This window comes from Tamandua tetradactyla, chromosome 13, assembly GCF_023851605.1.
Source record: "Tamandua tetradactyla isolate mTamTet1 chromosome 13, mTamTet1.pri, whole genome shotgun sequence".
Classification (NCBI taxonomy): Eukaryota; Metazoa; Chordata; class Mammalia; order Pilosa; family Myrmecophagidae; genus Tamandua; species Tamandua tetradactyla.
The window spans coordinates 5217178-5245068 of NC_135339.1; the positions used below are offsets into that span (position 1 = coordinate 5217178).

Consider the following 27891-nt stretch of genomic DNA (forward strand, 5'->3'; position numbering starts at 1 on the left):
TCCTTCTGTTTGAGCATTTATTTTTTAAATTAATGTAAAACTTCAAACTGATTTTTAAGAATCAAGAACAGTTGAGGGTGCTCAGAAAATTAGTGATTCTCAGGATTCAGAGACATAAAGCCATTCAGTCCCACTGTGCCCTTCTACAATATTGCAGCCAAGAGCTGAGGCTGTTTCTCCAGCACCCCAAGCGACAGCTCTCCAGGTACCTCAGCAGGCAAAAGATTTGATTCATTATGCCAAAGATGGGTCCTAATTCCTGGCTCTCCTTGACCTGAGGTATCTGTTGTAACACTGATTTTAAAAGCTATTAAGGGTGGTGTAACAGTGGCTCAGAGGCAAGAATTCTCCCATGTCAAGCTGGAGATCTGGGTTCAATTCCCGGATCCTGCCCACGCCAAAAAAAGCAAATTAAAAGGAGGGCAGGAGACAGGGCACAACAGTGGCAGCAGTAGTGAATAAGATGGCATGAAAAGGTACATGGCAGACATCAAATTCCTGAAAATATCAGTTAGCTGACAGTGGAACTATGAACCCATTAGCATTTCACCATGATGGTAAAATTACTTCTTAGGGATTTTGCACATGCACAATTCTACTCTGTGTTTCAAGGTCTCTTTCACTCCCCACTCCAGAACAACAATACGAATATAATATAAAGGAGAACCTCTTCTCTAAGAAGTGCTTAAAACTATAAGAAACTAAAACTTTACAAGGAAACATTTTAGAACATAACATCAAATTCACATTTTCCTTTATATCTTCATGAAAGTACTTGACATTTTCAATGTTCACCTAGGCAGACTGAGTATGTGGTGAACAAATCTTAAATATATAGCACAGGCAAGGATTTTCAACATTTTTTTCCAATGACCAATACCAGACAAACCTAAGGGAGTCCTGGGGAATGTAGTAAGTAACTCTATGTGATAAACCAATCCTCCAATATTAAGATGATCACCATCTTGGTTCTCAATGTTACTTGCACATTCAAATTATAAAAAATTTTTTTAGTTATCAATTTATTTTCTCTATTGTCTCTCTAACTGTCACCCATTCCTTGACTCGGTCCTCTTTCAAGTATCTCTGTGCAATGACCTATGAGCCGGGGGCGGTTGTCCTTGAGGAAGGAGAAGAGTAAAGGAGAGTACCGACCACCCCGGCTGCCTTGGGGTGAAAACTCATTCAGGGACTTTCCTTGAATGACACTACTCCGAAGACCCTGACACGAGAACTCCAGCCTCTCGGGATCTTTGAAACCTGCTCCCTCAAACACTGCCCAATACTCCGGATGAAATTTCGGTGTGCTCTGATGTTTACTACACACCTGTTTGATCCTTTCAGGAGAACCAGACTTCCTGGTTCCTAAGGGGCTACCCAAGAACACACTGAGGAACCCACAAAGTCTTCCATGTTATCTACCATGGCCGTCTTGGCCTGGCACCCTCAGACAACGGTGCAGTTCCCTCCTGCCACAGTCAAGGGCATTTCCAAAACTACCAGTAGTACGTCACTGCTCAGTACCAGAATGCTCACAGAGTTTTCACTTTTAATAAAATGTGCATCATACACAAGTTAAAGCAATTATCTTTCAAACACCCTTGTCCTTGTCTGAGGATATGGGGGTCTTGCAAGTGTCATAGCAAAAGTGTTAAGGACGCCAGGGCTACTGAAATGTTAGCAATATACTGGCATATAATCTACACACGAAAAATCTCTGCCAGCTATTACCAACTGCTGCTATACATGTTTTTGAAAACTCTTAAAAATGGAAATTTGAACATCTGACTAAGAATTACAATTACCACTTACAATAGCTTAAGTATATTCTTCAAGTCCACCAATGTGCAGGCTAAGCACCATTCTACAGCTGCAAGGGACTTTCACTAATGAGTAAGATATAAACCCTACCCACAATGGAGTTCATGCTCTATTATGGGATAAAAACAGGCAAAAACCAACAGGTAACAACAATGCAACAGAATTAAGTTAAGTGCCACTTCAAAGACACAGATGCTAAGTTGGCTTCCTCTCTTTCACATGTCCCCCCACAGGCACTCACAGTGGAGGAAGGAGAGGAAGCAGAGCTGAATTTGGGAAGCCAGTAAGTAGGCTGTGGCAATCATCTAGACCAGGAGTTGGCGAACTTTTTCTGTAAAAGGCCAGATAGACCTTTCAGGCTTTGTGAACCATCCAGTCTCTGCTACAACTATGCCAATGTTGGGTGAAAGCAGTGTCAGCCAGCACAAAAAGGGAGCAGGGCTGCATTCCAATAGAACTTAAGTTACAAACACTGAAATATGAATTTTATATAATTTTCATGTTTCATTTAAAAATGTCAAAACCATGCTTTATGCACAAGCCATACAAAAACAGGCAGTGAGCCAGATATGGCCCACAGGCCATCATTTGCCAAGCCCTGTCTTTAAAGGGCAGTTATACCAAGATAGGGAGAAGGGGATGGACACAGGATATAAGTCGGAGGTAGAACTGATAATATTTATTGATTGCTAGGATAAGGAGGTGAAGATCCATGGCATGCCCCAGTTTCTAGCATAGACAACTAAGAGGTAGTGCCTTTTACAGGTGTGAGCAACACTTTTCCATCATCTCTGGAGGCCAGCTGTTCCAGGACAGCACCACTACCCGGTGGTCGTGAGAGATACAAAGTTTTGCTATGTCACATGTGCCAAAACAACTAACTGCTTTCTTGGGATTGTTGGGGTACTGTAAAGATGTCATCCCTCACTCAGTTCAAATGGGAAAACCTGTGTATATTTTGATTAGGAAAAGCTATCACTGGGAATGGGATACCTCCCAGCAGGCTGCTTTTAGAAAAGCCAGAAGGCCATCCACATTGGCTCAAGCTTTATGGAGGGTAGACACAGATATGCCTTGCAAATTAGATATGGCCAGTGCCAATATTGGCTTTGGGTGGGACCTGTGGCAAAGGCAAAGAGCTGAATTGCAGAATATGGTGAAATAGAATAGGCTGAGTTCACCCCTATTTTATGGTATGAGAAAAGGGATAGAAAAATGACTGGGACTGCGGTTCCTGGGTGCAAGTGACCAGAGAAGGTTTTCTAAATTATATACAGAGGTCCTGGATGAAAACATGGAGAAATTAAGATAGAGATAACAGGGTGAGAGAGCACGGATGTCATCCCACCAGGGGCAAACAGCAGCATGCAGGGAAGTGCAGGTCCAAAGGAGCGGACTGTCCCTCCACTCTAGCCTACCGCACAGCTAGTGTGGGAGATCATCCCATGCAGCTCCACAGTCAGGAGCTCCTGAGCAGAACCCAGAAGTGTGCCTGGCCAGCCACTGTGACCAACTGCTTTGCCAGGTGCTGTGACCAGTTGCCAGGCATTTCTGGGTTGGCTGTGGGCAGGGGCAGCTGAAATAGCCAGCCCCATGGCCCAAAGTCATCCCAAGTGAGAGCTGGGGAACCACCAAACCCATCAGGCCTATAAGTGGAATCTCCACTGAGATACATACTGCTAACCAAACCCAGGGTTGGTGGCCCTCACTCAGCACAAGCCAAGATCAGTGGGCTAGAATTACATTGGGTATCCATCTTGCTTAGAGGCTGTTCTAGTTTGCTAGCTGACAGAGTACAATATACCAGAAATGGAATGGCTTTTAAAAGGAGGAATTTAATGAGTTGCTAGTTTATAGTTCTAAGGCTGAGAAAATGCCCCAATTACAAGTCTATAGAAATGTCCAATCAAAGGCACCCAGGGAAAGATACCTTGGTTCAAGAAGGCCGATGAAGTTCAGGGTTTCTCTCTCAAGTGAGAAGGCACATGGTGAACACAGTCAGGGTTTCTCTCTCGGCTGGAAGGGCACATGGCAGACACGGCATCATCTGCTACCTTTCTCTCCTGGCTTCCCGTTTTATGAAGCTCCCCGGGAGGTGTTTTCCTTCTTCATCACCAAAAGTCCCTGGCTGGTGGACTCTGCCTCATCGTGGTGCTGCAGCATTCTCTGCCCTCTCTGAATCTCTCATTCTCCAAAATGTTTCCTCTTTTATAGGACTTCAGAAACTAATCAAGACCCACTCGAATGGGTGGAGACATGTCATCCCCTAATCCAGTTTAACAACCATTCTTGACTAAATCAAATCATCCAGAGAGATGATCTCATTACAGTTTCAAACATACAGCATTGAATAGAGATTATTCTACCTTTATGAAATGGGATTTATATTAAAACATGGCTTTTCTTAAGGGGCATGCTTCCTTTCAAACCAGCAGAGAGGCTCACCGAAGTCAGGGAGAGAAAGGCCTGAGGGGAAGAGGTATCTCAAGGGCACCATCTGTTGGGAAGCCTCAAGTAGAATTGCATTTCCTCCATGAGATCTGGGCCTTGGTTTGGTGGGGGAATTACTGACAAACCAATTGCAAAAGGGGACCGTCAAAGAAAACCTAAGCAAATACAAAACCTTAGATGAATGAAGGAAATCAATTTGCAAAATAACCCTATCAAGATAGGGTTGTGCTTAAATGCCTGAGCACAACAGAAAATCACAAAGCACGTAAAGATTCAAGCAGGTATGGCCCAGCCAAATCACCAAGTTAAAACACCAGAGGGGCATGGAATTTGGAACTACTCAAGAAGGTTCATGAGGACATAAAAAATATCAAAAAAATACTGAAAGAGCATAAAGAAGAATTTGAAAGAATACATGGAAAAATAGAATACATTCTTCTCTAGTGCTCATGGAACATTCTCTAGGACAGATCATACACTGGAACACAAAACAAGTCTTCACAAATTTAATAAGATAAAAATTATACACAGGATGGGCAACGGTGGCTCAGTGGCAGAGTTCGACTCCTAGTGCCCGCCCATGCAAAAAAAAAAAAAAATTATATACAGCACTTTCGCTAATCACAACTGAATGAAGCTGAAATTTAATAAACACCAAAGAACCAGAACTTTCACAAATATATGGAGATTAAACAATACACTCTTGAGTAATCAGTAGGAGATTAAACAATACACTCTTGAGTAATCAGTATGTCAAAGAAGAGGCTGCTAGAGGAATGGTAGCTATCTAGAGAGGAATGAAAATGAGAATACAACATATCAGAACTTTTGGGATGCATCAAAGGCAGTGCTGAGAGAGAAATTTATTGTCCTAAATGCCTACACTAAAAAGTAAGAAGGGGTAAAAATTAAGGACTTAAGTGCTCGCCTTGAAGAACTAGAGAGAGAACAGCAATATAACCCCAAAACAAATAGAAGAAGAGAAATAACAAAGATTAAAGCAGAAATAAACAAACTGGAGGACAAACAAATAATAGAAAGTCAAGAAAAACATAAGTCGGTTCTTTGAGAATATCAATAAAATCGATGGACCCTTGCTAGGCTGAGAAAGAAAAAAAGAGAGAGGATGCAAATTAACAAAATTAGAAATGGGGGGGGGAGAATCATTACCACGGATCATGAAGAAATTTTTAAAATCCTAAGCAGATACTGTAACAACTACACGCGAATACACTAGACAATTTACATGAAATGGACAAAGTCACAGAAACACATGAACAACTTACACTGACTCAAGAAGAAAAACATCTCAGCAAACTAATTACAAGTACAAAGATTCAATCAGTCATCAAATATATTCCTACAAAGCCCAGAGCTTTTCTTCTTGTTAATTTTTTAATTTAAGAAAACAAAGAAAAACAAACAAAAGAAAACGAACAATACCCTTAAAACCACCAACAATGGATATCTTCGTTAGCTTAACCATAGTGTCCATAGAATCGTTGTAAAGCCTGTGTTCATGCAGTAAGTTTCATAAACCAATTTAAAATTAAGGCAACAAGGAAAACATCTACATATTCAGATAGCAAAGTTCTTAAATTCTAAGTATTAAAAACTAACTTAGATACCATTTGGTCAGCTGCCAAAATTGTGAACGTTCTCAAAATATCAAGAAGAACTTACAAATATCTGCACTGCAAATATTTTTACAATTAACATATGAAAATCTTTTTTTCCAGTTTTTAAAAAATTTATTTGTATTATCAAACCAAAACAACACACAAACATGACTATTCTTACCATACAAACATTCCATGTATGGTGTACAATCAATGGTTCACAATATTATCACGTAGTAGTATATTCATCACCACCATCATTTTTTAGAACATTTGCAACACTAGAGAAAAAGAAATAAAAAGAAAAAACTCACACACATACCATACCCCTTACCCCTTCCTCTCATTGACCACTAGTAACATATGGAAATCTTAACCACTTAAAATGGATATCTAAGTCAGCTTATCCATATGCATATTTAAAAAAATCTAAGTAATAATTGTTAAGCCTGTCTGTACAATATGTTTCATAAATTAATTTAAAATTAAAGCAAGGAAGGAAAAAATCTATAAATATAGATACCAGAATTACCTGAATTCTAAATATTAAACAGTATCTTAAATACCATTTGATTAAGTATCAAAACCATTGCACAAGGAAATTTTATCAAACATTTCAAAAAGAACTAATACCCATCTTGCTAAAACTCTTCCAACAAACTGAGGAAAAAGGAACACTATCTAATTCATTTTATGATGCTAGCTAGCATCACTCTAATACCAAAACTGGATAAAGATGCTACAAGAAAGGAAAACTACAGGCCAATCTCCCTAATGAATAGAGATGCAAAAATCCTGAACAAAATACTAGTAAATCAAATCTAATGACACAGTAAAAGAACTATACATCACGAGAAAGTAAGGTTTCTCCTTTGCATACCAGGAATGCAAGGGTAGTTCAATACAAAAAAAATCAGTGTAATAGAGCACATTAACAAAGTGAAAGGGAAACATCACATGAACATACAGATTGATGCTGAAAAAGCATTCAACAAAATCCAGTATTCTTTTCTGCTAAAAATACTTCAAGAGGTGGGAACCAAGGGAAACTTCCTCAATATGATAAAGGGCATATATGAAAAACCCAAAGCTAGCATCATACCTTATGGTGAGAAATTGAAAGCACTGCCATAAGATCAGGAACAAAACAAGAATGCCCACTGTCACCACTCTTACTTACCACTGTAGCAGAAGTTCTGGCCAGAGCAGTCAGGCAGGAGAAAGGAATAAAAGGCATTCAAATAGGAAAAGAGAAGTAAAACTTTCATTATTTGCAGACAACATGATCCTATACTCAGAAAATCCTAAGAAATCTATTGCAAAGATATATGAGCTAATCAATTAAGCAAAGTGGCAGATACAAGATTATTATACAAAAATCACTTATGTTTCCATACACAAGTAATGATCTATCTGAGGAAATAACTGAGGAAAAAATTCCATTCAAAATAGCAATTAAAAGAAATAAGTACCTAGGGATAAGCTTAACCAGGGATGTTAAGGACTTGTACACAAAAAACTACAAAACACTGCTAAAAGAAATTAAAGAAGATCTTAAATAGGTGGAAAGACATTGTGTGCTCATGGATAGGAAGGCTGAATATTGTTAAGAAATCAATTCATCCCAAATTGATCTACAGATTTAATGCAATACCAGTAAAAATTCCAACAACCTACTTTGAAGACTTGGAAAAGCTGGTTATCAAATTTATTTGCAAGGGAAAGAGACTTTGAATAGCTAAAAATATCCTATATATATAAAAAAAACAGTGAAGTGGGAGGACTAACATTTCCAGACTTTAATGTTTATTATAAAGTCATGGTAGTCAAAACAGCATGGTATTAGCACAAAGATATAAATATTCACCAATGGAATCAAATCAAGAATGTGCAGACAGACCATCAATCTATGGTCAACTGCTCTTTGACAAGGCCCCCAAATCAACCATACTGGGACAGAATGGTCTTTTCAATAAAGGGCACAGGAAAATTGGATATCAACAGCCAAAAGAGCCAAAGGGGACCCCTACCTTACACCCTACACAAAAATTAACTCAAAGTGGATTAAAGACCTAAGTATAAGAGCCAGCACCATAAAAATTCTAGAAGAAAATATAGGGAAACATCTTCAAGATCCAGTACCAGGAGGTAGCTTCTGAACTTTACACCTAAAGCACCAGCAATGAAAGAAAAAAAAAAAAAATCAAAACTCCTCAAAATCAAATGCTTCTGTGCTTTAAAGGACTTTATTGAAAAGGTGAAGAGGAAGTCAACTCAATGGGAGAAAATATTTGGAAACCACATATTGGACAAAGGTTTCATATCCTGTTAAGAAATATACATACATAAAGAAATTATACAACTCAATAACAAAAGAACAAACAGCCCAATTACAAAATAGGCCAAGAATATGAATAGACTTTTTTCTGAAGAGCAAATACAAATGGCTGAAAAGCACATGAAGAGATACCCATCTTCATTAGCTATAAGGGAAATACAAATCAAGACGACAATGAAATATCACCTCACACCTATAGGAATGGCTGCTAACGTACAAACAGAAAGCTACAAATGTTGGAGAGCATGTGGAGAAACTGGAACACTTATTCACTGTGAAAATGCATAATGGTACAGCTGTTGTGGGTGTTGGGGGTGTAAGGTGGAGGGGCCAGGCCCAGGTGCTGTGGTACACAGTGGGAAGGCGTCTGTGCTGTGGGTGCACGGCGGGGGGAGGGCCTGGGCCCAGGTGCCGCGGGTGCACTGTGGGAAGGCGTCTGTGCTGTGGGTGCACGGCGGGGGGAGGGGCCGGGCCCAGGTGCCGCGGGTGCACTGTGGGAAGGCGTCTGTGCTGTGGGTGCACGGCGGGGGGAGGGCCTGGGCCCAGGTGCCGCAGGTGCACTGTGGGAAGGCGTCTGTGCTGTGGGTGCACGGCGGGGGGAGGGCCCGGGCCCAGGTGCCGCGGGTGCACTGTGGGAAGGCGTCTGTGCTGTGGGTGCATGGTGGGAGGGCCCAGGCCCAGGTGCCGCGGGTGCACTGTGGGAAGGCGTCTGTGCTGTGGGTGCACGGCGGGGGGAGGGCCCGGGCCCAGGTGCCGCGGGTGCACTGTGGGAAGGCGTCTGTGCTGTGGGTGCATGGTGGGAGGGCCCAGGCCCAGGTGCCGCGGGTGCACGGTGGGAAGGCGTCTGTGCTGTGGGTGCATGGTGGGAGGGCCCAGGCCCAGGTGCCGCGGGTGCACTGTGGGAAGGCGTCTGTGCTGTGGGTGCACGGCGGAGGGAGGGCCCGGGCCCAGGTGCCGCGGGTGCACTGTGGGAAGGCGTCTGTGCTGTGGGTGCACGGCGGGGGGAGGACCCGGGCCCAGGTGCCGCGGGTGCACTGTGGGAAGGCGTCTGTGCTGTGGGTGCACGGCGGGGGGAGGGCCCGGGCCCAGGTGCCGCGGGTGCACTGTGGGAAGGCGTCTGTGCTGTGGGTGCACGGCGGGGGGAGGGCCCGGGCCCAGGTGCCGCGGGTGCACTGTGGGAAGGCGTCTGTGCTGTGGGTGCACGGCGGGGGGAGGGCCCGGGCCCAGGTGCCGCGGGTGCACTGTGGGAAGGCGTCTGTGCTGTGGGTGCACGGCGGGGGGAGGGCCCGGGCCCAGGTGCCGCGGGTGCACTGTGGGAAGGCGTCTGTGCTGTGGGTGCACAGGGGGAGGGCCTGGGCCTAGGTGCCACAGGTGTGCCTGCTGCAATGAATGATGTTTGATTTAATTGGCTGGTGCTTAAATGAGAGAGCTCAATGTAGCACAGCCCAAGCAGCTCAGCATACCTCATCTCAGCACTCACAGCTCAGCCCAGGCCTTTGGAGATGCAGAAAAGAATCACCCCGGAGAAAGTTGTTGGAACTCAGAGACCTGGAGAGAAGGCCAGCAGAGATCACCTGGTGCCTTCCCACGTAAGAAAGAAAGAACCTCAACTGAAAGTTAACTGACTTTCCTCTGAAGAACTATACCTTAACTAAATAAATCCCCTTTTACTGAAAGCCAACCCATCTCTGGTGTGTTCCATTACAGCAGCTAGCAAACTAGAACACCAAAGTGTACAATTGTACACTTTAAATATACACTGTTTATTTCATGTCAGTACAATAGTATATCTCAATAAAGCTGTTTAAAGGCAAAACAAATTGAAACTAAAAATACTCTTGAAAACCAGAAAAGGAACTATGGAATCACAGTGAAAAGCAAGTTCATGTCTCCAGTGAAGACTGGCTTTGGCTGGCGAAATGAGAGTTATTTTTTGTCCCCAGTAAAACCTACGTACAACCCACTCTGATCCTGACAGACAGTGCAGACATGCCAAAGAAGCATGGATTCAGACATCCTGCAAGCATTTCAGAATGAACTCACTGGCTCCATCTGCATGAAATATTTCACAGACCACATCACCTTAGACTGTGGCCTTTGCTTCTGCTGGCAGGACAGTCAAGTTCCTATTCACTGTCCTGAGTGCAGGGAAACATCTCAGGAGCTAGACTTCAAAACCAACTAAAAAGCTGGTTTTCTTGCCAGAAAAGTCAGACCATGCCACAAGCAGAACTCTGAGAGCAGATCTGCAGGACACACAAGGAGGCAAAGAAGCCCTTCTGTGAAGTTGACAAGAACCTGCCCTGTGGTCGGTCTCTGCTCTGAGTTACCACAGCATCCGGGTCACAGCCATCAATCAGCTGCTCCAGGACCTGGGAAACACACTGGAAAGGGCTGAGCCGGTAGAGATGCAGGTGCCCCAGCCAGTACAACCCAACCTCCCTACATAACACATCCCAGGGTCCTCAAGATGCTGATAGGCGTCAGAGCGTTTTCCAGTCAATTCTTAAACTACTGATAGGCAACAGAACCCTGAAGGTGGCCCAACTATGTAACATACACACTGGAAGCAGGCCACCTGACAGAGAGCCAGCACCACTGGAACTGGGCTGAATCCAGCATATGAACCAAAAATGTAAAGCCAGATTGTCATCTTAAGAAATTTCTTACTGTGCATATTTGGATTTCTCATTAATTGTTTGATGTTTAAAATGTACAGACCATATATCATAGGAGAGGGTCTATTTATTGAGAATATTACAGACAATAAATCTAAGAAGAGTCTTCTGCTCATAGAAGAAAAACAGAGAACACTCTAATTGTAGGTCTGTCCTGAAAAAAAGAAAAACGCCAGAGGCTGACATTAAAGTGATGCTTCAGACTGCACATATGTTCTGATTTTTAAATTTCTGTATGTTTGTAGGTTTTCGCTGTATAAGTGCTTGATACAATTCTGTATCTCCTTGAAGGAGGGTGCAAATGAAGGGACACACTGGGTAGGGTCTATTCCCCTGAGACCTGTGTAACATCTTTCCTTGAACTGTTTTTCCCACCTCTTAGTGGAGTGGACATAGCTCTAGATCTGGAAACGGCCTGTTACCACGTGAGCCTTTCGAAGAATTCTTAGATAAATGAAATTGATTCCTTACTGATCATAGGGATGCATTCCTCCCATTTTTCTGAAGTTAAAAAATCGTTACAGACTCTGAAACAACCTCTGGGCCAGGCTGGGGTGTTTCTGGATTATGACAATGGAACTGTGAGCCTGTATGATACTGACAAAGGCTCCCTCATCTATAATATCCTTCCTTCTCACTCTTCCCTTGGAAGCCTTTTCTTAGCTAGGCTCCCCATGAAAGTTAGATTTCAGGACCCTGTATGTGGTGAACTCCCACATTTGAGACTAGTTTCCTGTGACCTTTGCACATGAGCCATGAGTATGTACATAATTGTGCTGAGTGCAGTTGTGTATAATAATTTAACAATTACTGAATGATTATTAAATATATAACCATTTTGAATGCATATATTTGTGTAGTAAATAATTTTTTACTAAAAATGGTTTCTTTTGAAGCAAAAAAAAAAGTCCACATAAACTTATCAAAAAGCATCAAGCAGCAAAACTACTAGAGCTAATAAATGAGTACAACAAAGTGGCAGGTTACAAGATCAACAGTCAAAAATCTGTAGTGTTTCTTTACACTAGTAATGAGCAATCTGAGGGGGAAATCAAGAAAAAAATTCCACTTATAATTGCAACCAAAAGAATAAAATATTTAGGAATAAATTTAACTAAGATTACAAAAAACCTATACAAAGAAAACTACAAGAAATTGCTAAAAGAAATCACAGAAGACCTAAATAAATGGAAGGGTATAATGTGTTCATGGATTACAAGACCAGATACAGTTAAGATGAGACTTCTACCTAAATTGATTTATAGATTCAATGCAATACCAATTAAAATCCCAAAAACTTACTTTTCAGAAATAGGAAAACCAATAACAAAATTTAGCTATAAGGGTATGGTGCCCCGAACAGCTAAAAATATCCTGAGAAACAAAAATGAAGTTGGAAGTCTCACACTACCTGACTTTAAGGAGTTATTACGAAGTTACAGTGGTCAAAACAGCATGGTACTGGCATGAAGATAGATACACTGACCAATGGAATAAAATAGAGTGTTCAGATAGAGACTCTCTCATCTATGGACAATTGATCTTTGATAAGGCAGTCAAGCCAACTCACCTGGGACAGAACAGTCTGTACAATAAATGGTGCCTGAAGAACTGGATATCCACATGCAAAAGAATGAAAGACAATCCATATCTCACACCCTATACAAAAAAACTAACTCAAAATGGATCTAAGACCTAAATATTAGATCTAAGACCATAAAACTTATAGAAAAAAATGTAGGGAAATATTTTACAAATCTTTTCATAGGAGGTGATATCCTAGATCTTACAGCTAAAACACAAGCATTGAAGAAAGAAATAGATAAATGGGAACTCCTCAAAATTAAACACTTTTGTGCATCAAAGAACTTTGTGAAGAAAGTAAAAAGACATCCTACACAATGGGAGACAATATTTGGAAATGATATATCAGATAAGGGTCTAGTATCCAGAATATATAAAGCGATTGTTCAACTCAACAACAAAAAGACAAAACAACCCAATTACAAAATGGGCAAAAGATATGAACAGACACTTCTCAGAAGAGGAAATACAAATGATAAAAAGGCACATGAAAAGATGCTCAACTTTCCTGGCTATTAGGAAAATGCATATCAAAACCACAATGAGATATCATCTCACACCCACCAGAATGGCCATTACCAATAAAACAGAAAATGACAAGTGCTGGAGAGGATGTAGAGAAAGAGGCACACTTAACCATTCCTGGTGGGAATGAAAAATAATACAACCGCTGTGGAAGGCAGTTTGGCAGGTCCTCAGGAAGTAAGTATAAAATTGCCATATGATCTGGCAATACCATTGGCTAGGCACCTACTCAGAGGACATGAGGGCAAGGACACAATGGACATTTGCACAGCAATGTTTATAGCAGCATTATTTATAACTGCCAAGAGATGGAAATAGTCCAAATGTCCATCAACAGATGAGTGGCTAAACAACTTCTGGCATATACTTACGATGGAATATTATGCAGATGTAAGACAGAATAAAGTTATGAAGTATGTAACAACATGGATGGACTTTGAGGACATTATGCTGAGTGAGATTAGCCATGAACAAAAGGACAAATACTGTATGGTCTCACTGATATGGACTAACTAATGAATGAACTTGGAAAATTTCGGTTAAGAACAGAGACCATCAGGAGATAGAAACAGGGTAGATATTGGGTAATTGGAGCTGAAGGGAGACAGATTGTGCAACAGGTCTGACTGTAAAAATTCAGAAATGGATAGCACAATACTAACTGTGGTACAATAATGTTAGCACACTGAATGAAGCTGAATGTGAGGATCATAGAGGGAGGAGGGCTGGGGGCACAGATGAAACCAGAAGGAAAGATAGATGATAACGACTGAGTAGGTATACTCCAGGAATGCCTAGAGCGTACAATGATAGTAACTAAATGTACAAATTAAAAAATGTTTTTGCATCAGGAAGAACAGGGTGCAATTTCAGGGTGTTGAAAATAGATGGTAATTCATAATTATAAAACTTAAACTTATGTGTGAGACTAAAGCAAAAAATGTTTATTTGGTACAAAATTCATATTTTGACTCGTGCATCTCCTAATATAACTTATATGGACAGTTTAATTGAACACCATAAATACATTGAACCTTGAGTAGGGCATGAGATTTTGTAGGTTTGTCCAGAGTGATGCCCCAATAAATCCCAGAGTGATATGAACAGTAAATAAAAAAAGTATTTGCAAAATTCCCTTGGGGGAAATGTGAGAAAGGGGGAAAATTCAACTTCCCTATGTGGAGAAGGCCAGATATTCTTGCAAGCAGTGAGGACAACAAAATCAATAGGCCAAACCCTTAATCTTGGGGTTTGTTCATATGAAACATATCCCCGCAAAGGACAGGCTAAACCTACTTAAAATTAGGCCTAAGAGCCACCCTCAGAGAACCTCTTTTGTTGCTCAAATGTGGCCTATCTCTCAGCCAACATGGCAAGCAAACTCACTGCCCACCCCTCTGTATGTGGGACATGACTCCCAGGGGTGTAAACCTTCCTGGCAACATGGAACAGAAATCCTAGAATGAAGGGGACTCAGTACTAAGGGACTGAGAAAACCTTCTCAACTGAAACGGGAAAGAGAGAAATGAGACAAAATAATGTGTCAGTGGCTGAAAGATTTCAAATAGAATCGAGTGGTTATCCTGGAGGTTATTCTTACGCATTATACAGATATCCCCTTTTTAGTTTAAGGTGTACTAGAGTGGCTAGAGGGAAGTACCTGAAACTGGAGACTTGTGCTCTGGTAGCCACGTTTCTTTAAGATGATTGTATAAATGATATAGCTTTCGCAAAGTGACTGCGTGATTGTGAAAACCTTGTTCTGATGCTCTTTTTATCTATGGTATGGACAGATGAATAAAAAATATGGATTAAAAATAAGTTAATAATAGGGGAAACAAATGTTAAAATAAATTGGGTAGAGGGAAATACTAGTGGTCAATGAGAGGGACGGGTAAGGGGTATGGTATGTATGAGTTTTTTCTTTTTTTTTAAAATTTCTTTTTCTGGAGTGATGTAAATGTTCTGAGAAATGATCATGGTGAAGAATATACAACTAGGTGATGATATTTTGAGCCACTGATTGCACACCAAGTATGGAATATTCACACATGAAGAATGTTTGTGCATGCATGTTGATTAGAGCCTGCCCACGCCTGAAAAGAACAGCAATCATGATGTCAACAGATCAATTAAGAACTTCCTTGGATACAGGAAGAAGCTGGCTAAGAAGTGCTGAGTCAGCACAACGGGGCAGTGTGGAAAAAGCCAATCCCAAAGAACCTGAGTACAGAACAAGCTAATGGAAAGAATCTGAAAAACACAACAGCTATGAGAGTATGGATATTTAAAACCTCATCAGCAATCCCCAAGAGAACCACAGTGCAGAGTTCATCATTTAAGGCAGAAGAAAAGATTTTAGAATTAAAGAAGACTGAAAGGCTTGAAAATCCCCCATATGAACTCAAGAAAACCACCATGAATAAGCAAGATGCCTACCAATAACTCTTTAAACTATAAGGAAAAAGAAAACATTCTCCAAGAAAACTACTAGAATTAAAGAATAGATTTCTTTTGAAAGAATACAAGTAACAACCACATCAGGGCTCTCAATGCAGATGAGAGAATCAACACCTAAAACCCTGAGGAAAAAAATACTCCTTTTCAAGAAACGGTTACTATACAATAAAAATGTTTAAAAAAAGTCCCTTTCTGGACTAAAATTTTAGATATCTTCCTTTCTCTGGCAGTGCTATTGATCACTATTCCAAACAAGTTTGATAGCTTCTTCATATGAATACCAAGAAACTTCTACCATCTGGTGTCTAAATTCAACACTACAATGAACTGGCAGTCTCTACTTGGTAGAGTCAAACATCCTAGACTAAGGAAACAATCTAATCGGTGATATTTAAAAACTCAGATAGGCTAAGAAGGGTTACAAGAAAAGATTATTAATTTAAATGAACCTTCCTTTGATAAAGACTATGAGAAAGATATTTAGGGGTATTCTCCCAGACCTAGCAAGTTGAGGAAAAAGTAAAATACTGAAAACAACACTACATCCACAAACCATCCATCACACCACCATCCGCAGGCGGCATGTCAACCAATTTGGACTGTACTTCTTCTCCTAAGAGAGCACTAACGCAGACAGAAAGGGTGTATACTAACAAAGCAAACAAACCAAGAAAAGACCCCTGGTAATTCTTATGGGACCTACTTCAAAACCATGATAGCACTGATTTATAAAAAGAAAAAAATATTTATGGGATAATGGAAAGAAAGGTGTCCTATCAACTATGATTCAAATTCAAACAAGACTTAACTAATTCTAGATTGAATAAGGAATCTTCACAGAAGTAGACAGAGATCATGTTCAACCCTAAAACAGGAATGCTCTGAGAACTAATAAGCAAATGTTGTACAGACAAGGTAGAAAGTAATCACCCCTGACTTCACCTTTTCCCTCCCCACACCCAATCATCAAGTCCAGTGGATTCATATACTAAAATAATTCTCCATCGCCACTGTCCATATCCTAGACTAGGTCACCTTCCTCTTTCCCACAGCCAAGTATTGACAAACTCACCTTCACCTTTCCCACAGCCAAGGACTGACAAACTATTGCCTGTTGGCCAAATCTAGCCTGCTGCCTGATTTTATCAGAACATGGGCCCATATACTGTCTTTGGCTGCTTTTGTACCATAATGGCAGATTTGAGTGAATATCTGCAACAGAGACTGTATGGACCACAAAGCCTAAAATATTTACCATCTGGGTCTTTACAGAGAAAGCGGGCAGGCTATTACATAATCCTCTTACTTGTCCCCCTACTATCCCTTCAATTTATTCTCTAAACAACAGTCTGAGTGAGTTTCAAGAACACAAATCCAAACATTCTTTTGCAAACTGCCTAATGGAACTCTTGTTAACTTTCCCATCTCCTATCTTGCCATTACTCAGTTTGTTCTTTATGTTCCAGCTATTCTCAAACTTCTTCAACACAACTGGCTCTAACCTCTGGGTCTTCAGCATGTTATATTTCCCCCACCAAGACAGACTTCTGGCTCCCTTTTCCTAGGTAACTCCAGGTCACCATGCGTGTCCTCCATTTAAGTGTAATTTTCTCCAGGAAGCCCTGCCTGATGCTTGGACTGAGACTGGGGGGAATGAGCTTCCCCCACCATTGACCTTCACTGACTCCACAAGTATTTAATTGTCAGGTTTCAGGGCCAGATGGCAAGCTGGATAAGGGCAGAAAGAGGCTCTGTCATGTTAACTATAATACCTCTGTATGAAGTAGAGAGATTTTATGTACAGGGCACTCAATAAATCTTTGTTCGAATAAACTTATTCTTTGCATCAGATTCTGAGTCTCCAAAGAACTTTGTCTCAGAAATTTACCACAACAAATAGGGTAGATTTGACCAATGAAAGATAAATTAGTCACTTATAACTATTTATGAGCAACATAAATTTACACCTAAATCTGAAAGCTACAAGCAGGACAAAGGACAATATTTTCTGAGCACAATTATCAACACCACGTGCTTTTCAGTATATCACCAGAGAGAAACTTGATCTACAGGGCTTAAGTATGGCTTTAGATCATACTTCATGAAAATTTAACAAAAACAGTGAAACTGAAAGCCATGTCCCCTTTACCTGCTCTTCCCTCTCCTTCTCTTTGGTCTTACTCAGGTAGGCTCTAGCAGAGGCGGCATCCTGGGAGGGGGTGGCAGAGGCCTGCTGCAGTGGCATGCTCATGCCAGCCTCCAGTCTGACCCTCCCTGTCACAGATAAGGGTCTCCACTGGCAGAGTCATTTTGGGCCATGGGCTTCCAGCTGCAGGAGGAAAAGAGAAATCATAAGGGAAGAGAAGAAAAGAGAAACACCACTGAGCTAAAACACTTCAAATTTCCAACTGTGAGATCTGTATTTTTTTTATATATATATATCATATTTGTTTTCATGTTTAAGTTAAGTTACAATATCGGACATAAATGCTTATCCTTCAAAAATGAAAGGCAATGAATATCCGGGGGAAAGCTGTAACATTTTTCTCATGAAATAAGATGGGAACACCTGGAAGAGGTTGGTGGATCAAGCACACGTATAACCAAGAGATAATCTTTTCATAAAATTAGTTAGGTTTAAGACACAACAATGTCATCCTTTATTATAAGAACAATTTTGAAGAAAAACTTTTTTCTTGAAAAAGAATTCATCCTGATATAACGTAGTGTCTTTTCTTCAAAGCTGCTGCTCTGACATAGTAATACCTACCATATGATGACATAAGAATACCCACATAATGTTCAGTCAGAGGTTAAGATGTCTGAAATAAATTCAAGATATATCTATGATCCATGTTTCACCTTCCAAAAGTCTAGATTCTTTAGACCAGGGGTTAGCAAACTTTCCCGCAATAGTCCTCTGGCTTTTCAGGCCATATCTTTTGCATCTGCTGAAGTGTGCCCCTACACTGTGAAAGCGGCTGTAAACAGCATGTAATGAATGAAAGCCAATACAGTCCAATAAAATGTTATTGCCACAAAAACAGGTGGGGCAGTGCTGTGGGGCCAAGTCCACTTCGAACTAGATGCCGAGACTCCCAAGGGAAGTGCGCATGGCAGAGCTGGCAGCCAGAGCAGCCCCAGAGCAGCAGCCACTGCAGAGCCAGCCAAATTGGCTACGGCGTTGTCCATGCCACTGAACAGACTGGAGGGAGGACAAGAGCCCATCACCACACTCTTGTCAAGGCCGGCAGTGACAGTGAAAGCACAGGAAACTGACCTTTTACCCTGAGGCTCTCTCTTTCTGATTCTTTGGCTCAAAGAACTTGTATTTAGGGTCAGGACTGCTGACATGAAGAGAAAACCTGCAGACTTGCAGAACTTGGCTCCTGGGGCCCACCCACCATTTATAACTGTCAACAACGGAGTCAAAATGGATGTAAATAAGATTGAGGAATTTCTAGAAGAAGTCTTACGCTCTCACAAGTACTCTAATCTTTCAGCAAAATACCCAGAATCAAATACTGCTAGAATGGACATCTTTGCCAAATTCTCTACATATATCAAGAATTCAATTTCAGGGGCCAAAGGAAGCGCTAGAGAGAGGTCACTTGAAGACACCGCAGAAACTAGGTGAATATCTGAATTCTCCCCTTCCTGATGATACTGATAAGAATAGATGGAGGATCTTAAATTTTCTACATGTAATTTTCTGGATGGCAATGAAAAGATATTAACTGATTGCAACCTGCTGCTCAAACTGCACATTTTTTTTTGTTGTTGTTGTCAAGATGTGGCCAAAAAGTATCACACCTTTGTTATTTCAGAAGGAATGACCAGCATCTGGAGATACTTCACTAATGCTTACAGTAGGGATGAGCTCACCAATACCTGTGCCAATGAAAGGAGGTTGAAATAGTGGATAGTGATGCAGCCAAAAGACTCAACAGGTTAAAAAGGAACTGATGAGTGAGAGATGTCTTCACATCTTCCCCTAACAGAATATGCTTTTCCGAACAGACTGCTCCTCTTCCTATAAGGTAGAAATTTTATCTTGTATGAACATGCAGTTATTCAGGAGTAGGTTAAAAATTAGACAAGGTATAGTAGCTATCTTAAAATATATACTCCCAAGCAGTATTAAAATTCTCTTATCCTGCCTACCTCCCCTGTCCATAACCCCCTCTCCTCTAATTTGGAGATATTCCAACAAAAACTTTTCAGTTTAGAGGAGCCCTCACCAAACACTGTATATAGATGGCAGAACTTTTGAGATGCAATGCTGAACTATTAAAATGGTAGTGATGACTTCATCAATCTGCCACAAACAGGTGCAGAGAGCACGGTACAGGGATATCTATGTATTTTTTGGAATTTTATAATAGTTAATAAAAGTATATGAAAAGGTTGGGCGGGCCACGGTGGCTCAGCAGGCAGAGTTCTTCCCTGGCATGCTGGAGACCTGGGTTCAATTCCCAGTACCTGCCCATGGAAAAAAAAAAAAGTTCATGAAAAGATTGCTATTGAATCAGAAATTTTCTGTTTCAATTTATTCTATCCTGGGTATGTATTAAAAGATACTACCACCAGAGAAGAGAGTCTTTCACAAATAGTCACTACAGATTTTGCTAGTATGGTTTGTAGATGGATTTTTATTTTTGTCTAAAAGCATTTATCCTTTATACCAACTGTACATATGCTACTATATAGAAGCTAAAACTTCAAAGGGAGGGGAAGGTCATCTCAAGATCTTCCTCAAGCATTTAATCCTTATGAGAGAAACTGATGGACACCTGATAATCTATCTAAATCGGTTATTTGTTATACGTAATTGGCCTAGTGACATTCACGTAGAACGTTATTGCCGTCTTCCAGTTTGTTTTTATTTTAAAAAGCTCCTTTTTAAGATAAAGATAGACCCATTTTTGGAGATCTTTTGAGCAACACTACATAGACTAATATTTAGTTGATTTAGCTGTACCATACAATGATTAGTAATGTAAAAACTAATACTTATACAAAAATTAACCTAAGGAGTGTGGGGTGGGTTTGTCAAAATACTAAGTAAAATTTTGTTTCTAAGGCACATTTAATGTAGTTAATTTCTGTAAAGAATGCATTCTCCGTCCTATGTTAAAAGCAAGATAAAATACAACTATTCCATTCTATCCCCGTTTAATGTGTTAGACTTTGGATAGAGGGAATCATTCACTCTTTTGGACTGAAATACAGTTGCCGTGGTAAGTGTATATTTTACTTCAATTTTGCCTAATCTTAATTGATGCAATTCCATGAGTTAAGTTTTTTCTATGGTCATGATGAGAAAGAGCACTCTGCATGAATTTTTTTGTTGTTTTATTTTTAAATTGAAGTCCTATACCAGGAATTATTTGTGCTCTAACAGAGGAGGAGGAACTTAGTGAAAATAAAACAAATGTTTGCTACTTATTTATTAATTTGTATTTTTTAATGAACTTTCTAAATACTATTCCAAAGACTGTGGCTGTGACTATAATACATTTTCGGTCATTTTTAGACCCAACTTGTTTTAAGAAGTGCTATTTCCCATAGATTGTTTTTGAAAATTTTAAATATATTGCTTTAAAATGGCAATGTTTCCCTCCCTTTTATATGCAAACATTTAGTAAGCACTGGCTATATGGAAGCAGTCAGACTTCTATAAGCTTACTCCATTTTTCAGATATCAGTAATTACCTTGGTATAGAAAGATGATAGAAAAAGCTTATATTGTATCTATTTGGCTCAGGAAGATTCCTTTATCTTTCTGTTCTGAGAACTCCTTATGCTGTCACAAGTTTTGGCACATACCTTTTTGTAATTAGATACTGGGCACTGATTCATCTAGTTCCAGGAAAAAGCACTATCAGGCACTTCACGCAAATTACCTATTGAGGAATTACACTTCAGTTACTTCTGTGGATAAAAGTTATTACAGAGGCTGGAATGATCACTTTTCATCTACCTTTTAAACAGTGGCAGCTTAGCATTCAGGTGATGTTGAACCTTTCTCTATAACTTACAGCATAAAAAAGATTTGAGAGAAGGGATGTCTGTTCTTTCTACTGAATGATGGACTAAGTGGAGAGCTAATAGAGGAAAGAGCTATGTTTCCCCAAATACATTCATGAAAACAAAACACATTCTGTAACTCAATTGTGAAATATTTGCACTTTGGATATTTATCCTCCTCATTGCCTTTTAAAGTCCTTATACAACGAGTACATTTGGCTGCCTAACTGGATGATCAAAGAAGGCATTTGTGCAGATTGTCACACTTGGCTGGTCGACTAGTATAAACAGAAATAGAATTATTTTCCTCTGTAGAAAGACAGATTTTACTACTTTATCGGGGAAGCTAGTAAAATGAAATTGAGGTAGGCAAATGGATGGGAGCTAAGAAGAAGGATGATTCTACAATATGCTTTTATGTCTGTGGAAAGATTGTAGCTTACAATCTTGGGCGATTTGGAACATAAGTATTCATGGTGATATCATGTAGTAAATATATGGTTGACCTAAAGAAAATTATCTGATGGTATTTCTCCATTTACCCAATCATTTCCCTCTTTATTCTACTTCAAAGAGAAGAGAGTCTGAATAGGAAGTTTCACTACTTTCTAATGGATTTTGAGAAATTTTGTTTCTGACAAGTGGAAAGTGCTTTATTTCAGTTCTTTCTTTTTAATTTGGATGCAAATTTTCTATACAATTCTGTTATCTTTTACTAGCATTGTTAACTTTTGTGATGACATTTGAATGAGATTTTATTTCTTGGTCGCTCTGTCCTTCATAAGTTATCTTTAAAACTTTGAGCAATGTATATACGTTTAAGAGATTTCTGATGTTTATTTACACCAAGCTGATTTACTCAAATTTAGGCATTATTATTTTATTTCTGTTGGTTTAAATCTCTCCAGAGTTATATGTAGATAGCTTTTATTTCTGTGTATTAAAAAAATCCATTTGGAAATATCTTCAGAGCTAAAATGAGAGGAAACAAATGTATTTTTTCATGTACATTTTGATGAACATTTCATTAAAGTTTATTCATACTCATTTCTTAAACTGGTTAAAATCATCATTTAATTCAAAAAGCAGGAGACATTCATTACTGGTAGACTATATGGGCCTTTTTTATTCTACCCTTAACAAATTATCAAGATTGGGGTCACCATAATTATATTTCTATCATGGAAAAAGTGTTCAATTCCTCAATCTATAAGGCTGAGCAGAACTGGAGAATTTTCTTTAGAACTGTTTGAAAAGGCAAATGAAAGCTTATTATAGAATGCCTGTATTTTCTTTTCTCTCTCGGAACTCAAACAACAGTATATTGCTGGCAGCTATTATACCAAAGAAATAAAATTCTCACTATATCAAAAAAAACAAAAACAAAAACAACAACAAAAAACAGGGAAGCAGGCTAGATTTAGTTCACAGACAGTAGTTTACTAACTTCTGCCTCTAAAGGGTTTTTCAAGGAAGATGGAAGTGATCATAGATAATGAATGTGTTTACCTGGCCACCTGGGCCATGATAGCGCTGCCCTTGGATTAAACAGTAGCTTATACACAACGGTACTCGATAATTCCAGGCAACCAGGCCCCTTTTCTGGTTTTCTCCTACATTACCCCCAAGTGTCTAGTTATTGAATTGGGTGTTCTCTCTTTCTCTCTCCCTCTCCTCCCTTTTTCCACTGAGATCTATCAAATGAATACATAACACATTAAATATAAATTATTTAAGTGATCCAGATTAAGCTTTAAACTGAAAGAACGAATCTCTAACTTGGGGATTTCTATTTATCAACTATGCATTTGGAAGGTGGGAAGGTTGGCAAGAAGGTAAACAGTGGGTCTGACAACCTGAGGTCACATGTGACAGATAGTCGTCTACTCCACCTCTCCCCTAACTCTGTTCTGGACCAAATGCAGGTAAGGCTGCTGGCTGGGGATTGCAGTCCCAGTTCTCACAGTACTTATTACCCATCAAGCTGAAATGGATTCTAATCTACAGACAACAGGAAGGAACAAGAAACTGGAAGGGATCAACATATGTGTATAGGAAAATAAACTGAGAGAATAATGTTTTTAAAAATTTAATTGTATAACAGAAGGGTGATCATTGACAACCAATAAAATAGGAAAATAAGATCTTCACTCTAGTAACTATCCACCACCAACTCTATGTCAAGCTTTTGATAAGGCTCCCACAAAATGGAGCACTGTGCCCCAAAACGGTATGAACATTTGCATTTAAGAACATTAGGCAAGACAAGAAGCACTTACTTGCGTTGTTGGCTTAAACACTCTGGGAGATCAGAATAATCAGTGAGCAGTTTTTTCATCACTAATGCACTAAAGCCCTCTGTCACAGATAACAAACCCCACATGGCATCTTAGAATACTTAGTCAAGCCAACCATGCCCAGAGCCCTACCATGTATCAGGCTAATAGCTGCTTCTGGTGTTTCTGGTATCATCATCATTATTACATCATGGCATATGGCCATGACAAGCCCAAGGAGAAACACAAGTATAAATGGATGGCACTGTATCAGCCACCTTGTTTGATATTCCAGCCCTTGGTCCACTAAGAATTCCAGCATCACCCACATCTTCACTTGGCCAGAGCCATCTAGAATCTCGGTTGTTATTCTTGCTGTTTTCTTTTCTTTTTTTTTTTTTATTAATTAAAGAAAAAAAGAAATTAACACAACATTTAGAAATCATTCCATTCTACATATGCAATCAGTAATTCTTAACATCATCACATAGATGCATGATCATTTCTTAGTACATTTGCATCGATTTAGGAAAAGAACTAGCAAAACAACAGAAAAAGATAGAGAATGTTAATATAGAGAAAAAAATAAAAATAATAATAAAAAAAGACACAAACAAACAAACAAACAAAAAACCTATAGCTCAGATGCAGCTTCATTCAGTGTTTTAACATGATTACTTTACAATTAGGTATTATTGTGCTGTCCATTTTTGAGTTTTTGTATCTAGTCCTATTGCACAGTCTGTATCCCATCAGCTCCAATTACCCATTATCTTACCCTGTTTCTAACTCCTGCTGAACTCTGTTACCAATGACATATTCCAAGTTTATTCTCGAGTGTCGGTTCACATCAGTGGGACCATACAGTATTTGTCCTTTAGTTTTTGGCTAGACTCACTCAGCATAATGTTCTCTTCTTGCTGTTTTCTTGCTACTGCTTCACTTTAGGGTTCGAGTCCTGCTCTTGGGAAAAGGGCAGGCCCAACAGGGCAAAGAGTAGCAATAGCTCAGGCACAGGGAAAGGCCCACAGGAGTGTTTGTGGGGAAAGGAAAAGTAGCACATTCAAAGGAACAAATACGAATACTGGCCAAGGATGGATATTAAACATTAGGCAGTTTTTCCAAGACTAAAATCCAAGAAAACTATGGAGCCATAAACAAAAAAAATGAGTGACTGGGTCAGAACCAAGAAAACTGGGAAACAGGTCTGGAGTAGAGAACAAGACGGCTTAAGTATTTCAAGAAAAAGACCACGAACAAAGTTGTGAGAAGACCTGTGAGCAGATTTTCAGGATGATGTTTTATTTTAAACGGCCACAGCCATCCCAACCTTTAGCAACCATGACCCTGAGCAGTCAGCAGCCATCAACAGTGGGACAAGATGCTCAACAGGAAAATGATTATGACTGACTGAAGGCTCAGATGATGGTTAGCATTTTTTAGCAATAAACTATTCTTTAAGGTGTGTATACTGCTTTTTCTTTTTAGACACAATGCTATTACACACTTAATAGACTTACAGCATAGTGTATTTTTTGGCAAACCAAAAAATTTGCATGACTTGCTTTACTGTGATATTTGCTTTATGCTGGGGATCCAAAACTGAACCTTCAATATCTCTGAGGTATGCCTGTATATATGATCAACTGATTTTCGACAAGGGTGCCAAGACCATTCAAAGGAGGAAGAACAGTCTTTTCAATAAATGGTGCTGGGACAACTGGACTTCCATACATGAAAAAAATGAAGCTGAACCTTTACTTAACACTACATACAAATACTAACTCAAAACAGATCAAAAACCTAAATGTATGTGCAAAAATTATAAAACTCTTAAAAGTAAACACAGGTTAAACCCTTATGACCATGAATTTGACAATGGATTCTCAGATATAATATCAAAAGTGCAAGCAACAAAAAAATGTGGATAAGCAGGATATAATCATAATTAAAAATGTTTATGCTTCAAAGAACACCATCAGAAAGTGAAAAGATGATTCAAGGAATGGGAGAAAATATTTGCCAATCACATATCTGATAAGGAATTTATTTCTGGAATACATAAAGGATTCTTACAACTAAATGACTAAAAAGACAACCCAATTTTTTAAATGGGCAAAGCATCTGAATAGACATTTCCCCAAAGAAGACATGCACATGACCAAAAAACGCATGAAAGAAGCTCAATGTCATTAACCTTCAAGGAAATGCAAATCAAACCACAATGAGACACCACTTTAACTACTGCTGTATTTAAGATGGATTAACAAGCACTGACGAGGATGCGGGAAATTGGAACAACACTGCTGGTGGGAATGTACAAAGATGCAACGACTTTGGAAAAGTCTGACAGTTCTTCAGAATATAAAATATAATTACCATATGACCCACTAATTCCATTCTACCTTAAGGTAAGTACCTAGAGAAATGAAAACACAGATCCATACAAAAACTTGTGTGCAATGTTATCGCCAGCATTATTCATAATAACTCCAAATATCCACCAATGTATAAATTGAAAAAAAAGTTAGGATATTAATTGGCAACACAAAGAAATGAAGTACTGAAAGAACTGATGCTACAACATGGATGAACCTTGAACACATTATGCTAAGGATAAGAAGCCACTTGTAAAAGCTTACGTATTGCATGAATACATTTATATGAAATGTCCAGAACAGGCAAATCTATAGAGACAGAAAGTAGACTAGTGGTTGCCAAGGGCTGGGTTAACTGGGGAGATTGGGAGGTGATGACTAAAGGGTAATGAAAATGTTCTAAAATATACTGTGGTGATGGGTGTATAACTCTTGAGTATACTAAGAGTCACTGAATAGGATACTTAAATAGGGGGATTATAGGGTATATGAATACAATCTCAAAAACACTGTTTTAAAAAAGAAGATGGATCCCACTCCTGACACCAAAAAATAAAAACAAAAAAAAGATAGAAATATTACAGAGTGGATTATGTAAAGGAAATTTACTTTTTTCTTTGTACTATTTGTCATGTAATTTATTCAGATGACATGGAGCGGTACCCTATCAACCTACGGTTTTGAGAAAGGAAGCAGAAATAGCAAAGAATCAGCAACTGGAAACCTAAGTTCAAGCCCAGACTGTATTAAATACTGTATCATGTTGGTTAAACTGATGAAGTTCAGAGACTCTCTGTTTCCATGTCTGTTAAGACAGCAGAGGAATAATCTCTCCTTAGTTCACAGATTGCTGTGAGGGACAAATAAGAAGGGAAGCACAAACACGGACACCAGGTTTCCAACCCCCATGCATCTTCCCAGCTTGCTTCTCTGGCCCTTGCAGTACTCCTCTCACCACAAAGTGGGTTTGCTTTGTCTCTCTTTCCTATGCCCTTATGCCTGTCTGCAAACTCAGGTCCTTTCTGACATTTATATAGAACCTCTAGGCAGCCTGCCTGAAAGAAGTAGACTTGACAGGGCTCTCCATGTAAAGAGAGCGGCAGAAGGCCCAATCCCAAGGCCAACTCAGGCCTCTCTTCTGCAGTGTGGCTGAACAAGCAAACTCTAATATGTGCTTTCCAGATGGCCAAGTGAAATGATGGATTCTGCCCATCCCAATGACAATGCTATGCAGAAATGAGGATTACCGAGTGGCAGCCAGAAGACAGGGTTGTGGCCCAGCCTCCCTGGGGGGCCTTTGCCCAGCCTCCCAGTACTCTTGAATAGCATGCCAAGCTCCAATAGCACCCCAACCTCCTGCTGTGGCCCCCAACATCAAGACTGGTGCTACTAGACTCAACAGCTGTAAGTCAGTCTCGTCTTCATATAAAAAAAGAAGTCTGTGCAAAGCAGCAAGAGGACCCAAGAAATGAAACAAGCAAAAAGGAGACAGAAGAGACTAGTTACAGATACAGAGCATGGAAAGATGGAGGACTGAATGAAAGCAGCAGACATGGAAAGAAGAGAGAGAAACAATCTGAAAAGAAAAGCCCAGCAAGGTCACTAAGCTGTCTGCTGGTTCCCACCGTGCCTTTTGCAGGAGGGACAGGGCTGGGGACAGGGAGCACAGGAGCTCACCAGTGCACCCTGAGTGTGACTTGTCTGTGGGAAATTCAAGATCTGTCCACAGTC

At 39.8% G+C, this 27891-nt stretch overlaps 1 protein-coding gene and 1 pseudogene across 18 annotated transcripts in view; one reads left to right on the plus strand and one right to left on the minus strand.

Annotated features, from left to right (window-relative positions):
• MARCHF8 (membrane associated ring-CH-type finger 8) overlaps positions 1–27891 on the minus strand; it is a 237764-nt gene that overhangs the window by 65915 nt on the left and 143958 nt on the right. For 6 of the 18 annotated variants that reach the window (XM_077124617.1, XM_077124616.1, XM_077124606.1 and 3 more), the window contains one exon: positions 17626–17805. The exons of 1 other annotated variant lie outside the window; for it this stretch is intronic. In XM_077124617.1, coding sequence (XP_076980732.1) covers positions 17626–17727 — 102 coding nt within the window. In that variant the 5' untranslated portion in view covers positions 17728–17805. Of the gene's footprint in view, positions 1–17625; positions 17806–19367; positions 19510–21191; positions 21281–21305; positions 21383–23785; positions 24175–27891 lie in introns of those variants that run through there. 11 more of the 18 variants (XM_077124619.1, XM_077124605.1, XM_077124623.1 and 8 more) reach the window with 7 other exon arrangements.
• On the plus strand, positions 18036–19505 carry LOC143654498 (chloride intracellular channel protein 4 pseudogene; annotated as a pseudogene).